Raw genomic sequence first — 13,462 nt, 5'->3', positions numbered from 1 at the left:
TTAGTTGTTCAATCTTCAGAGTCAGAGGTGGAAGGTCCAATCTGGGCTGCTGCGCTGTGCTTTTCTGTGTTTTCAGAGAAAGCCTTCTGTCCATCTCGACTGACCTGGAGCTTACATTTTGAAGTTAATTTATCGATTTTCTACCAACAAACTCCTCCCCCATGCCTCCACCTCCCCAATAAACATACCAAGAATGTTTGAATGGTAGTAAATTAATGTTGCCTTGCCCTGTCTGGTGTCATTTGAAAGCAACTGTTTAACCAGACGAAGTTCCTCCTCCTGTTTCTGCTTTACCACAGGGAGTTTTGTTAGGGAGGTGCTGCAAGCAGAGAATGTCAGGGGCAAGGCAACAAAGCCGCATAAGGTGCACTTAGAAAAGAAAAGGATTAATTTACACTTGAGAACTGAAACCGGTCAGCAAGATTTCCTCTTTATCTCCCGGAACTGTTTTCTCTACCATCGTGATCGTGATTTGAGTGCGATCATGTCTGAATTTCCCTCTAAAGTCAGCACTCGCACCAGCACTCCGGAGGCTTCGGGCACCAACAGGACCTTTGCAATGGGAACGCCGACATGCGAGATGACTTTTCTCAAGTCTTTTATCGGGATCTTAATGATCGTGGAGATCGTAAGTACTTCATTCTTTCCTACCATTTAAGTCTCTTTTGATCGGTCCTCGCACGCCCCATTGATGATTTCTACAGCCTTTGTTTTCGTTCAGCTTTGCTGGCACCTGTGTCACAATATATACTCAGAGGCATTGGAGCCGACTCTGTGGGTGCTGTGGGTGCTTGAGCACCCCCAATATTGAGAATATTCCTTGTATGTGTCCAGGGAGGGGTTATTTTCATTGGGCTTAGCACCCCTAATAATTTTGAAAAGTTGGCTCCTATGCTCTGAGGCAATCAAGATTGTATAGGGTCCTTTTACAAAGGCGCGCTGAAAAATGGCTTGTGGTAGTGTGGGCACCGGTGTTGAGCGTGCACCGATCCATTTTTTAGTGTGCCTGTAAAAAGGCCTTTTTTTAAAAAACTGAAAATGGATAAGTACATAAGTAATGCCACACTGGGAAAAGACCACGGGTCCATCGAGCCCAGCATCCTGTCCCCAACAGCGGCCAATCCAGGCCAAGGGTACCTTGTGTCAAAATCAAAATTGCCTGCGTCCATTTTGGATCAGAGACCTTACTGCCAGCCATTGACCTATCAGTGACCTACGTGTGTCAAATGCCACTTGGTGTGCGTCCGTTATGCCAGAAATTAAGAAATATTTTTCAGACGTGTGAAAAAATTGAAATTACCACAAGGGCCACGTGGTAATCGAGCGGTAACTCCAATTTGGTACGTGTTTGGCGCACGTAGGCACCTATGCAGCTTAGTAAAAGGGCCTCTTTGTGTGCAGAACGTTGCAGAATTTTGAATTTTTGTGTACAGAATTCCAGCAAGCCTAAAGATGAACTGAGGATGCACATTGCTCTGTGTGAAGTGTGCAGGTATCTGGTTTTGAAGGGAGTGAGGGGATTTAACCATTCCTGACTTTCCCATAAGAAGCTTTCTTAAAAGGCTTCAAACAATTAAACAATAGGTATTCAATTGTTCATCCTCATTACTCAAAGACAGATGATCAATCTAAAATCAGATTATTCCTTTTTCTACTGCTTGTCCAGAATGGACACTCGAGGAAATATAGCCAGCAACCCTGGGAGGGTTAAAAAATTGGGAGCAAAGGACCTAAGGTGTGGATGCTGGAATCAGGGTGGGGAAGAAGAATTAGAAATGTATCTGCTAGGGCGAGGCCTTATAATTAAAGCACTTTCACTGGGCAGAGATTAGGGATGGGCTGCCCTTTCCAAGTACATGGGAAATGTCAATCACATATCCTATATTATTGCATGTCATTAAAATTCGAAGGTGAGCAGAAAATAAACAGGAAAATTTGTGTTTTCCATTTGCTGATAATAATGGGTACTCTTTTGAAAGAGGGCACTATTTAAAAAAGGGCACACTTTCTGAAACAGTGTGCACTCTTTTCTCAACAATCAGGGCCGTGTTTACCAATGGGCAAAGGGGCAGCTGCCCCAAGCTCCTGATAAAGGGGGCCCAGCTGCCCATTGGTAAATTCAGCCACGTCCAAAATCTCTCTCTTCTCCTGTACTAGATGTGTATATGGTTTAGTGTTGGTAAGTGCTTAAAATACTTGGGGTAAATATTTAGCTGGCAGTGCTCAGCACTTTGCTGACCGCCGCCAACATTATTCTCAGCTATTCATTGCCGGGCCCTGTCTGAGTTTCAGCATTAAATATCCGGTTCTGAGTAGCTGGCTAACACATAGCCAGTTAAGTCCAATATTCAGGACTTAACTGGCTAAAGAGTACCACATAAACAAAGGACTGACTGAAGTGGAGGAGCGGCCTAGTGGTTAGGGTGGTGGACTTTGATCCTGGGGAACTGAGGAACTGAGTTCAATTCCCACTTCAGGCACAGGCAGCTCCTTGTGACTCTGGGCAAGTCACTTAACCCTCCAATGCCCCATGTAAGCCGCATTGAGCCTGCCATGAGTGGGAAAGCGCGGGGTACAAATGTAACTAAAATAAAATAAAATATGTTATGCAATTAACCAGGTTAATTGCTGATCAGCTGGTGTCGGATGAGCGGCGGAAGGATCCTTGAGTGGTTACGAAATGGCAGAAGGTAGTGGTGCGAGGGAAGACAACTGCGAAGCCCATTTCATGAAGTGCAGAGTAGTAGAGATGAGCTGCAATTGACTGTCAATCAGAAAAGAGGACTGGGGTAGAATAAATGGGATGGTTTGGAGCCTCTTAGGGAGGTCCTTGGTAGGGGGGTTAGAGTGGGAGGAGTTGTTTGAGGGGGGGCAGATATGAAAGGGTGGGAGAGGGAAGATGGGGGACACTAAGGGATTGAGTTATTAGTGGGGGGAGTGATAGGCCCTGGGTGTGCGTATTTGGATGGCATTCCTCTTCAGTGGTTAGATGAAGTAGAGAAGGCTAGAATTGGAGAGCCTATTCGATTGGGAGAGGTACAGGATGTGATTAAGAGGTTGCTGAATGGGAAGGCTCCAGGGTTAGATGGATATACAGGGAAATTTTATAAATGTTATGTAGAAGAGGTGAGTGATTTATTGGTGAGGGTGGGGAATGGAGTCTTGGAGGGGAGAGGGTTTCCCAGATCAATGTCTGAGGTGGGGGTGGTGGTTATCCCTAAGTCAGGGAAAGATCCAGGTGTTGTGGTTCGTATAGGTCCATTTCTTTACTGAATGTGGACGTGAAAATAGTGGCAAAGATACTGGCGAATAGGCTGGCTAGAGTGTTGCCTAGGCTAGTGAATGCGGATCAGGCGGTATTTATTCCCAGAAGACAGGTAGCTGATAATATTAGGCGCACTTTGAATTTGATATGGGAAGCACAGAGGGGAGGTAGGGGGACGATTTTGTTGGCTATTGATGCGGAAAAGGCCTTTGATAGGGTTAGTTGGGGGGTTTTGTAGGCAGTGTTGGAAAGGATGGGCTTGGGAGGTAACTTTTCTAAGTGTCTGGCAGCCTTATGATAATCCAGGGCCGTGCCTAGGGTCTCTGGCGCCCCCCCCTGCAGACTATCAGTTGGCGGCGGCGGTGCCCCTCCCCCCCGTGAAAATGATCGCTCACCACTTGCCACACTGACAGGAATTGTCAGCAATATTCTTAGAAACAAATTGCTATACATTGCAAAATAAGATAGCAGATGTAAATTCTCAAAGTGGACATATTCCAACACTAAAATGAAATAAAATGATTTTTTCTACCTTTGTTGTCTGGTGACTTTCTTTTTCTGATCATGCTGGCCCAGTATCTGATTCTGCTGCTATCTGTCCTCTTAACTCCGTTTCCAGGGCTTCCTTTCCATTTATTTCTTTCCTTTCCTCCTTTCTTCTTCATTTCTGGTCCTCAGCTTCTGCCTATTTTCTTCATCCATGTGCAGTTTTTCTCCTCTCTTCGTTTTCCCTCATTTCAACTCCTTCATCTCTCTTCCCTCCCCTCTATGTCCAGCAATTTCTCCTCTCTCCCTGAGCCCTGCCCTCCCATCCATGCTCCTCTGTCCTCTGCCCCCTCCATTCATCCTTTTCCAGCAATTCCCCTCTCTGCCCTGACCCTGCCCTCCCAATCCATGCCCATCCATACTCCTCTGTCCCCTGGCCCCCTCCATTCATCCATTTCAGCAATTCCCCTCTCTCCCTGCCCTCCCAATCCATGCCTATCCATGCTCCTCTGTCCCCTGCCCCCTCCATTCATCCTTTTCCAGCAATTCCCCTCTCTCCCTGAGCCCTGCCCCTCCCATCCATGCTCCTCTGTCACCCTCCATTAATCCCTATCCAGCAATTCCCCTCTCTCCCTTCCATGACCCCCCCTCGCATCCATGCTCCTCTCTCCTCTCGCTCCCCTGTCCCATCATGTCCCAGTTGGCCTGGCCCGCCCTCTTCTCCCCTCCCCCTTCGCATCCATGCTCTCGTCTCTCCCCTGCCCTCCCGCTCCCATTGTTCAACTGCCCACACTCTTCTCTCCCCCTAACATCCCTTTTCTTTTTTTTCTTTTTAAATTTACCTTCGTGGCAGTTCCGGCAGCGCAGCGTCAGTGAAGGAGGCAGCGCTCCCGACGTCTCTAGCCTTCCCTTCGCTGTGTTCCGCCTTCTTCTGATGTCAAGGAAATGACATCAGAAGAAGGCGGAACACAGCGAAGGGAAGGATAGAGACGTCGGGAGCGCCGCCTCCTTCACTGACGCTGCGCTGCCGGAACCGCCACGGAGGTAAATTTAAAAAGGAAAAAAAAAGAAAAGGGATGTTGGGGAGGGGAGAAGAGGGCGGGAAGTTGAACAATGGGAGCGGGAGGGCGAGCAAGGTGAGCATGGTGCGGCGGCGACCCCCAGAGGGAAGCGCCCCCCTGCCATGCTTACCTCGCTTACCGTGTTGGCACGGCCCTGTGATAATCCAAGGGCTTGTCTTTGAATAAATGGGGATTAAATGGGGGTTATACAAATTTTTTTTCTGTGGAGAGAGGGACCAGACAGGGATGCCCACTTTCTCCTCTCTTGTTTGCGTTGTATATGGAACCTTTGGCGGAAGTTATACATCAGCATCCGGACTTGAGAGGAGTCAGGTTTGGGGGGAGGGAACATAGAATAGCATTATTTGCTGATGATGTTTTGATGTATATGGTTGACCCAGAACGAACGCTGCCTAAGATATTGGAGATTTTAGATGAGTTTGAGGATTGTGTGGGGTTCAAGGTTAACATGGATAAAAGTGAGATATTGGAAGTGTCATTATCTCCAGGGGAGGCAAGTCGATTGGGTGGGTGATTTCCCTTCAGATGGGCCAAAAGTAAATTTCGATATCTAGGGATTCAAATTCCGGGTGATCTCAATCAGGTAAGCAGTATTAATTATGATAAGTTAGTGGGTCAAATTAGATCTGAGTTGTCTAGTTGGAAAGGGTTGTGGTTATCTTGGTGGGGACGTATGGCAGTGATTAAGATGAATGTTTTGCCACGCTTGCTTTTTTTATTCCAGGCTTTACTGGTGGAACTCCCTAGAGGACTTATTAAGCGACTACAGGGTTTGGTAACACAGTTTGTTTGGAATGGGAAGCACCCTAGATTAGGACGCCGGGTTTTGTGGGGAGCGCCTTAGAGGGGAGGCAGGGCGGTGCCTAACATTGAATGGTACTACTATGCAGCACAGGTGCGGATGCTCATGGATTGGGAGGGGGGAATTTGAAGCCAGGAAGTCAAGTGGAAAGGTCATATAGCCCCTGCAGGGAGCTTTCTTCCTATTTGTGGATCACGGAGGGAGGGTTGCCTGAAGGGTTGCATAATCCATATGTGAAGCATTTGATAGGAGTGTGGAGGGAGGTTAGGAGGAGATGGGGTCAGGAGGGTGAGGTTTCTACACTGGCGCCCCTGCGGTGGGAACCGAAATTTGGGGCGGGCAGAGAGAATGCTAGATTTGAGCGTTGGGAGAGGAAGGGGTTGATAAATTTTCGTAATGTGATGCAGGCTGGACAGTTGTTGAGTTTTGAGATGCTGTGTTCTAGGTATGATCTGACGGAGGGGGATAGGTTTGCATATGTTCAGGTTCAGCATTTTATGAGGGGTATGGGATGGAGAGGGGGAAACCTGCAAGAGCGGGAATATTTGGAAAACTTGTGGATCATTTTGAGACGGGTTCCCAGACCTATATCTGTGCTTTACAGATTTTTTCGGGGAATTGACCCGGGGCAGTTTGGGTTTCAAGGGGCATGGGAAGCAGAGTTGGGATGCAAATTTACTGACCAGGAATGGGAAACTATTTGCCCTGAAGTATATAAAGCATCAGTATGTGTCCTGGTACAAGAGAATGCATATAAAGTTCTTACTAGATGGTATTATACACCTGAAAGATTGCATAAAATGTACCTGGAAGCATCGGATAAGTGTTGGCAGTGTGGGGTGCATAAGGGTTCCTTTCTACACCAGGGGCGTAGCTACGGGTGGGCCTGGGTGGGCCTAGGCCCACCCAATCTCAGCTCAGGCCCACCCTGTCTCAGCCTCTGCACCAATCAGGTGCTTTATAAACTGATTACCCTGCACACACGCACAGCTGCAGAACTACTTTTTTGCTGCTGTTTGGGTTGCCCTGAAGTCAAGTTGGGATTCGGGAGGGGGAGGACCCTTCACTCAGTGGCGTACCAAGGGGGGGCGGTCAGCCCCGGGTGCACGCTGCTGGGGGGGGTGCCGCGTGCCTGTCAGCTCTGCTGGTTCCGCGGAGTTGACAGGCGCGCGGCTGCTCCCAGCAGCCAAGAAGGCACCCGGGGGGGAGGTGTTGATGTGCCGGAAGGGGGGGTTTGATTCGCCAGGGGGGGTGTTGATGCACCAGAAGGGGGGGGGGTTGATTTGCCAGGGGGGGGGTGTTGATGCGCCGGAAGGGGAGGGGTTGATTCGCCAGGGGGGGTGTTTGATGCGCCGGGGGGTGTGTGTTGTGCTGCACCCGGGGCAGGTGCGCAGCGGCGATCCGCCCCGGGTGTCAGCCGACCTAGGATCGCCACTGCCTTCACTACAAACTTACCTATGCCAAGTCTGCTCTGCTTAAAGTTCCCCATGGAGGCTGCTGCTCTATTGCACGCAGCACTTCTAACCTCTGCTACTGCCCCTGTGCAACAGAGCTCTGGTGCTGCTTTTTAAAACTTAGCTCCTCCCCTCTACCTCCCTGTGCTGTGCCATGCAGCTGAAGAAATATGGGCACTCATCAGCCCCAGACACCCCCCTCCCCTAAGGGTAAGGCTCCTGCTTTGCAGCAAAATTAGCCTGGGGCAGGAAGTTTTGGAGCTCCGCACTGCTTTTTTAAAAACTTACCTGCTGCTCCCTCCTCCCTCCTCTGCTGTGCCGCTGGAGAAAATAAATGCAGCAAAATCGGCCAGGGAAGTTATTTGTTTGGAGCTCTGGCACTGCTTTTTTAAACTTAGCAGCTGCCCCCCTCTCCTCATGCTGTGCCATGCTGCTGAAGAAATTTGGACACTTATCAGCCCCAGACGCCGGGTTCAGCGTCTGGGGCTGATCCATATTTCTCCAGCAGCATGGCACAGCACTGGTGGGGGGGGGGGGGGCAGAAGCTAAGTTAAAAACAAGCAGCGCCAGAGCTCCAAATAAACAACTTCCTGGGCCGATTTTGCTGCACAGTGGAAACAGCAGTGCCGTACCCGGTGCGTGGGGGCAGGAGCAGAGGCTAGAAGTGCGGCATTCCCCCCCCCAGTCAAGCCTACTCTCCCCCCCCCCCCCCCCCCCCCGTGGCCTCCTCTTCAGCACACTGCTTCAGGGCCTCATCAGGGGGTACTGCAGTAGACTCTGCAGCAAAGTGCTACCCAGGTTAAAAAAAAAAAAAAAACAAGTTTCTGTGTAAAGTTGGATTGCTGGGGGGGGGGGGGGGGTTGGTTGGGGGGGGCTTAGCACTGGTCAGGTTAAACAAAACAGTTGTATGTATAATGGTGATTAAAAAAAAAAGTTTTATAATTTCATTTTGGTGGGCTTGGGCTCTGCAATCCCCAGGTAAAAAAAAAAAAGTTTTATATTTCATGCTGATGTGTTTCTGGTTGGGGGTGGGAGATTGGAAAGGGCAGGGCTGATGCTGGACTACAGGGAGTGGTGTGGGGTAGGAAAAGGTAGTACTGATGCCGGGCTACAGCCACAGGGAGGGATGGGGGAGTAGGGAAGGGAAGGCCACTGTTTATGCCAGGCTACAGGTCAATTTCTAATTTTTGGTCATTTATCCCCCCTCTCGCCGACTCTATTAAACTTAATGATGACACTCTTGGCCAAACTATTATCAAACCAAAACCTCAACCCATACATATATGCTGATGACTAACGATCTACAACCCGTTTAAGCAAGATTTAAAGGAGATTTCCAATGACATCAACCAAAGTCTCCACATCATGCATTCATGGGCGGATGCATTTCAGTTGAAACTTAATGCAGAAAAAGCCCAGTGCCTAATACTCACTTCTCAACACAATACGAACAAATTCACCACCATCAACACACCAAACCTGTCCCTTCCAATATTGGATACCCTAAGAATCCTTGGAGTTACCATCGATCGACATTTAACACTTGAGAGCCACGTGAAAACATAACCAAGAAGATGTTCCACTCAATGTGGAAATTAAAAAGAGTAAGACCTTTCTTCCCAAGGACCGTCTTCCAAAACCTGGTACAATCAATGGTGCTCAGCCATCTAGACTATTGCAACGCACTCTACGCTGGCTGTAAAGAGCAAATAATCAAGAAACTTCAGACAGCCCAGAACACCGCAGCCAGACTCATATTCAGTAAATCAAAATATGAAGGCGCTAAACCCCTATGAGAAAAGCTACACTGGCTCCCACTTAAAGAGCGCATCACGTTCAAAATATGTTCCCTAGTTCACGAAATCATCCACGGAGAAGCCCCAGCCTACGTCGGACTGATAGACCTACCACCAGGAATGCTAAAAGATCATCCCGCACATTCCTTAATCTTCATTTCCCCAGCTGCAAAGGTCTAAAATACAAACTAACGCATGCGTCTGGAATACTAAATGTCTATGTTCTAATCTACTTCCACTATTCATGATATATTGTAAGCAGTGGCGTACCTAGGGTAGTTGACACCTGGGGCCGGTCATTTTTTAACACCCCCCCCCCCCCCCCCCCCCCCCCCCCCAAATCCAGTACTAGGCATGCCGAGAATATAAACACTCAGGACCTATAGAGCAATTCTACCATACCATAAGCAGTCATTTCTACGAGTCACACAAGGAAAAGGAAAGCATCTTAAACACTACAGTGAGCACTAGAACATCAATTCACCTATTGTAAAACGAAACCAGACAGAATAGTACAAATCGTAGATCCTGCACAGTCAATGCCAACTGAAAGCCATGTCTTTTTCACAAACACAGATACACCCTAATCCACTATAGAATAAGTAATCATAAACTTTCTATTTAGACAAAAATTAAACTGAACCCCCAATGCCAGACTCTGCATACAATGCAACACCACAGAAACAGAAACTGTCCCCTAGTACTGTGCAAAATATAAAGACAGCAGATGTAAATTTGAAAAAAAAACCTAACAAGTACCAATCACCACTTTACAAATTAACAAATAGAAATAAAACAAATATAGAAAGTAAAATAATACCATTTTATTGGACTAATACATTTAGCTTTCAGAGGCCAAAACCTCCGTCCTCGGGTCAGTACAGTATAGTGCTGTTACAGTATCCTATCCTGACCTGAGGAAGGGGGTTTTGTTCTCCGAAAGTTAGTCAAAATGTATTAAAATTAGTCCAATAAAAAGATTACCTTATTTACATGTTCTATTATAAACATTTAACACATCTACAATACTTTATCCTAAAGCAAAAAAAATAAAAATATATATTTTATTTACAGTTTGTTGTCTCTGGTTTCTGCTTTCCTCATCTTCTTTTCACCGTCTTCCTTCCATCCAGCATCTGTCTTCCCTCTCTCTCTCTCTCTCTGCCATCCAGTGTCTGCCCTCTCTGCCGTCCCTTCCATCCACTGCCTGCCCTTTCTCTCTGCCCCTTCAATCCACCATTTGCCCTCCCTCTCCCATCCATCCAGGGGTCTGCCCTCCCTCTCGCTCCCCCTTCCATCTAGGATCTGTCCCCTCTCTCTCTGCCCCTTTTTTCAGCCCCCAGTTCCAGCCCCCTTCTCCCCTCTGAACACCTCCACCCCAGTCACATTCTCCCCTCCCCCTCCCCTTCTCCTGTCTGTGACCCCCACCCCAGTCCCCTTCTCTCCTCTGAACACCCCCATCCCAGTCCCCTTCTCCCCTCTGAACACCCCCACCCCAGTCCCCTTCTCCCCTCCCATGTCTGAGATCCCCACCTCAGTCCCCTTCTCCCCTCTGAACACCCCCACCCCAGTCCCCTTCTCCCCTCCCCTGTCTGAGACCCCCACCCCAATCCCCATCTCCCTCTGAACACCCCCACCCGAGTCCCCTTCTCCCCTCTGATATCCCCACCCCAGTCCCCTTCTCCCGTCTGAGACCCCCACCCCAGTCCCCTTCTCCCCACGCCAGTCCCCTTCTCCCCTTCTCCCTTCTGAGATCCCCACCCGTCCCCTTCTCCCCTGTCTGAGACCCCCACCCCAGTCCCCTTCTCCCCTCTGAACACCCCCACCCGAGTCCCTTTTGCCCCTCTCCTTCCCCACCTCAGTCCCATTAAAACCGGCGAAGCAGCGTCGCAGGCAGCGCCTCATGCCCTGCTTGTAAAAAAAAAATCAAATCTCCTTCCTTCTCCTCGTCTTGACGTCTTGACGTCGACTCGGGCCTTCCAATCAAATTGATTGGAAGGCCCGAGTCGACGTCAAGACGAGGAGGAGAAGGAGGTTTGATTTTTTTTTTTTTTACAAGCAGGGCACGAGGCGCTGCCTGCGACGCTGCTTCGCCGGTTTTTTAAATGTGCGGCGCCGTGGGAACGGCCACGGGAGGCGGCGGGAGCGGAGCACCCCCCACCCACTGGCACCCGGGGCGGACCGCCCCCACCGCCCCCCCCTTGGTACGCCACTGATTGTAAGCCACATTGAGCCTGCAAAGAGGTGGGAAAATGTGGGATACAAATGCAATAAATAAATAAATAAATAAATAACTGGCCTAAACAGCCTAGTAGTGCCAGTGGGTGGCTGTTTGATTGTGTTGTGTTCATATCTGTCCTTTAACAGTACAAAGGACTTACACGTCCAACTGAAGTTGAGACTCCTGAGGCAGATGCCCCATGCACCAAAACACAGGACTGCATCGAGTCTTGATACCTTTTTTTTTTTTAATAGATCCTATGACCTGTATATCATTTTAGTTGACCTTTTTTTTTTTTTATATTTTTCATAAATATCCCTTGGTTGGCACTTTCTTGGTGGTTGTTGTTCTTCTCTATTTATGTTGATGCAGGACAGCTGTTGGGCAGGGTATTTACTTAGATATCCATCATCAAGAGCATTCTAAGGCATTATTTATATATACATACCCCCCCCCCCCCCCCAATTTATATATACATACACCCTCAATATTCAGTGCTATTTAACCAGTCAGCAACATCCACTAACCACTTAAATATCATTTAACTGGCTAACCGCAAATATTCAGCAGAAGATAGCCAGTAATCTCCGCTAAATATTTGCGGCTAGCACATAGCGGCTAACCAGCTATGTCGCCCATTATAGCCAGTTAGTGCTGATGGTCAGTGCTGAGTTAAGCAGTTAAATAGTACTGCATAAATAGCAGTCCTATGTAAAGATAGGTCCTTAACCACACTGTCCTCATTCGGGTTCCAGGGCTCCGTCCTCTCCTGGTTCTCTTCGTACCTTTCCCAACGCACCTTCAGAGTATTTTCTAATGGCTCTTCTTCCACCCCCATCCCGCTCTCTGTTGGGGTTCCTCAAGGATCTGTCCTTGGACCGCTTCTTTTCTCGATCTACACCTCTTCCCTGGGCTCGCTGATCTCAATCACATGGTTTCCAGTACATCTCTATGCTGATGACACCCAGCTTTATCTCTCCACTCCCGACATCACAGTCGAAACCCAGGCCAAAGTTTCGGCCTGCCTCTCAGACATCGCTGCCTGGATGTCCAACCGGCATCTGAAACTGAACATGGCTAAGATCGAGCTCCTTGTCTTTCCACCCAAACCCTCTTCTCCTCTTCCCCCACTTTCCGTCTCTGTTGACAACGCCCTCATCCTCCCCGTCTCTTCAGCCCGCAATCTCGGAGTCATCTTCGACTCCTCCCTCTCCTTCTCTGCCCATATCCAGCAGACAGCTAAGACCTGTCGCTTCTTCCTCTTTAATATTAGCAAACTTCGCCCATTCCTCTCTGAACAGACCACCCGAAACCCTCGTCCACTCGCTCGTTACCTCTCGTCTTGACTATTGCAACCTTCTTCTCGCTGGCCTCCCGCTTAGCCATCTATCCCCCCTTCAATCTGTCCAAAATTCGCCGCACATCTTATCTACCGCGTGAATCGATACTCTCATATCACCCCTCTCCTCAAGTTGCTTCACTGGCTCCCGATCCGCTACCGTATACAGTTCAAGCTTCTCCTATTGACCTTCAAGTGCACTCAATCTGCAGCCCCCCTTTACCTCTCTACCCTCCTCTCCCCGTATGTTACCACCCGTAACCTCCGCTCTCAGGACAAATCACTACTATCTGTACCCTTCTCTACCACCGCTAACTCCAGACTCCACCCCTTCTGCCTCGCATCACCTTATGCCTGGAACAGACTTCCCGAGCCCATACGCCATGCGCCCTCCCTGCCATCTTCAAGTCCTTACTCAAGCCCATCTCTTCTCCCTTGCTTTTGGCGCCTAACCACCTTCCCTACATAGTTATAACCTTTAGATTGTAAGCTACCTACATTGACTACATAAGTTGTAAGTTACCTACACTGACTACATAGTTTGTAACCTTTAGATTGTAAGCTCTCTTGAGCAGGGACTGTCCTTCCCCATGCTAAACTTGTACAGCGCTGCATAACCCTGGCAGCAGCTATAGAAACGCTAAGTAGTAGTAGTAGTTAACCATTTAGCGTTGAATATCTGTTAACCGTTTTTAAGTTCCAGCGGCCAAAAATAAAACCAGAAATTCAATGCCGATTGCCGGATAGGGCGCAACATTGAATTTCCTGGTTCAGCACTGGCAGCAGGCTTTAACTACACAGCCTGCCAGCAGTGAATATCAACCCCATGGTGCCCACCCATATTAGCTCTGGGCCCACCCAAATGTCATGTCTGGCTACGCCACTGTTCTACATATCTGGTGGACATGCCCTGGGGTGATGGATTTTGGCAGGAGGTGGTGAAAGGGTTGGTTAAGTTGACAAGCACTTCCTTGGTGTGCGGGCCCTGGGAATACTTATTGGGCTTGTACAATGAGA

At 48.7% G+C, this 13,462-nt stretch overlaps 1 protein-coding gene across 2 annotated transcripts in view; it reads left to right on the top strand.

The window, feature by feature from the left end:
* The first annotated feature begins 255 nt into the window (after nucleotides 1–255).
* Nucleotides 256–13,462, top strand: part of PLLP (plasmolipin) — a 296,653-nt gene continuing 283,446 nt past the window's right edge. The window contains exon 1 of one of the 2 annotated variants that reach the window (XM_030203735.1): nucleotides 256–628. In XM_030203735.1, coding sequence (XP_030059595.1) covers nucleotides 485–628 — 144 coding nt within the window. In that variant the 5' untranslated portion in view covers nucleotides 256–484. The remainder of the gene's footprint in view (nucleotides 629–13,462) is intronic. The other variant, XM_030203734.1, reaches the window with a different exon arrangement.

The sequence above is a fragment of the Microcaecilia unicolor genome, chromosome 5, assembly GCF_901765095.1.
Source record: "Microcaecilia unicolor chromosome 5, aMicUni1.1, whole genome shotgun sequence".
In the NCBI taxonomy this organism is placed as follows: Eukaryota; Metazoa; Chordata; class Amphibia; order Gymnophiona; family Siphonopidae; genus Microcaecilia; species Microcaecilia unicolor.
Note: the sequence above shows the minus strand (reverse complement) of the source record. Positions and strands in the feature narration are given on the sequence as shown.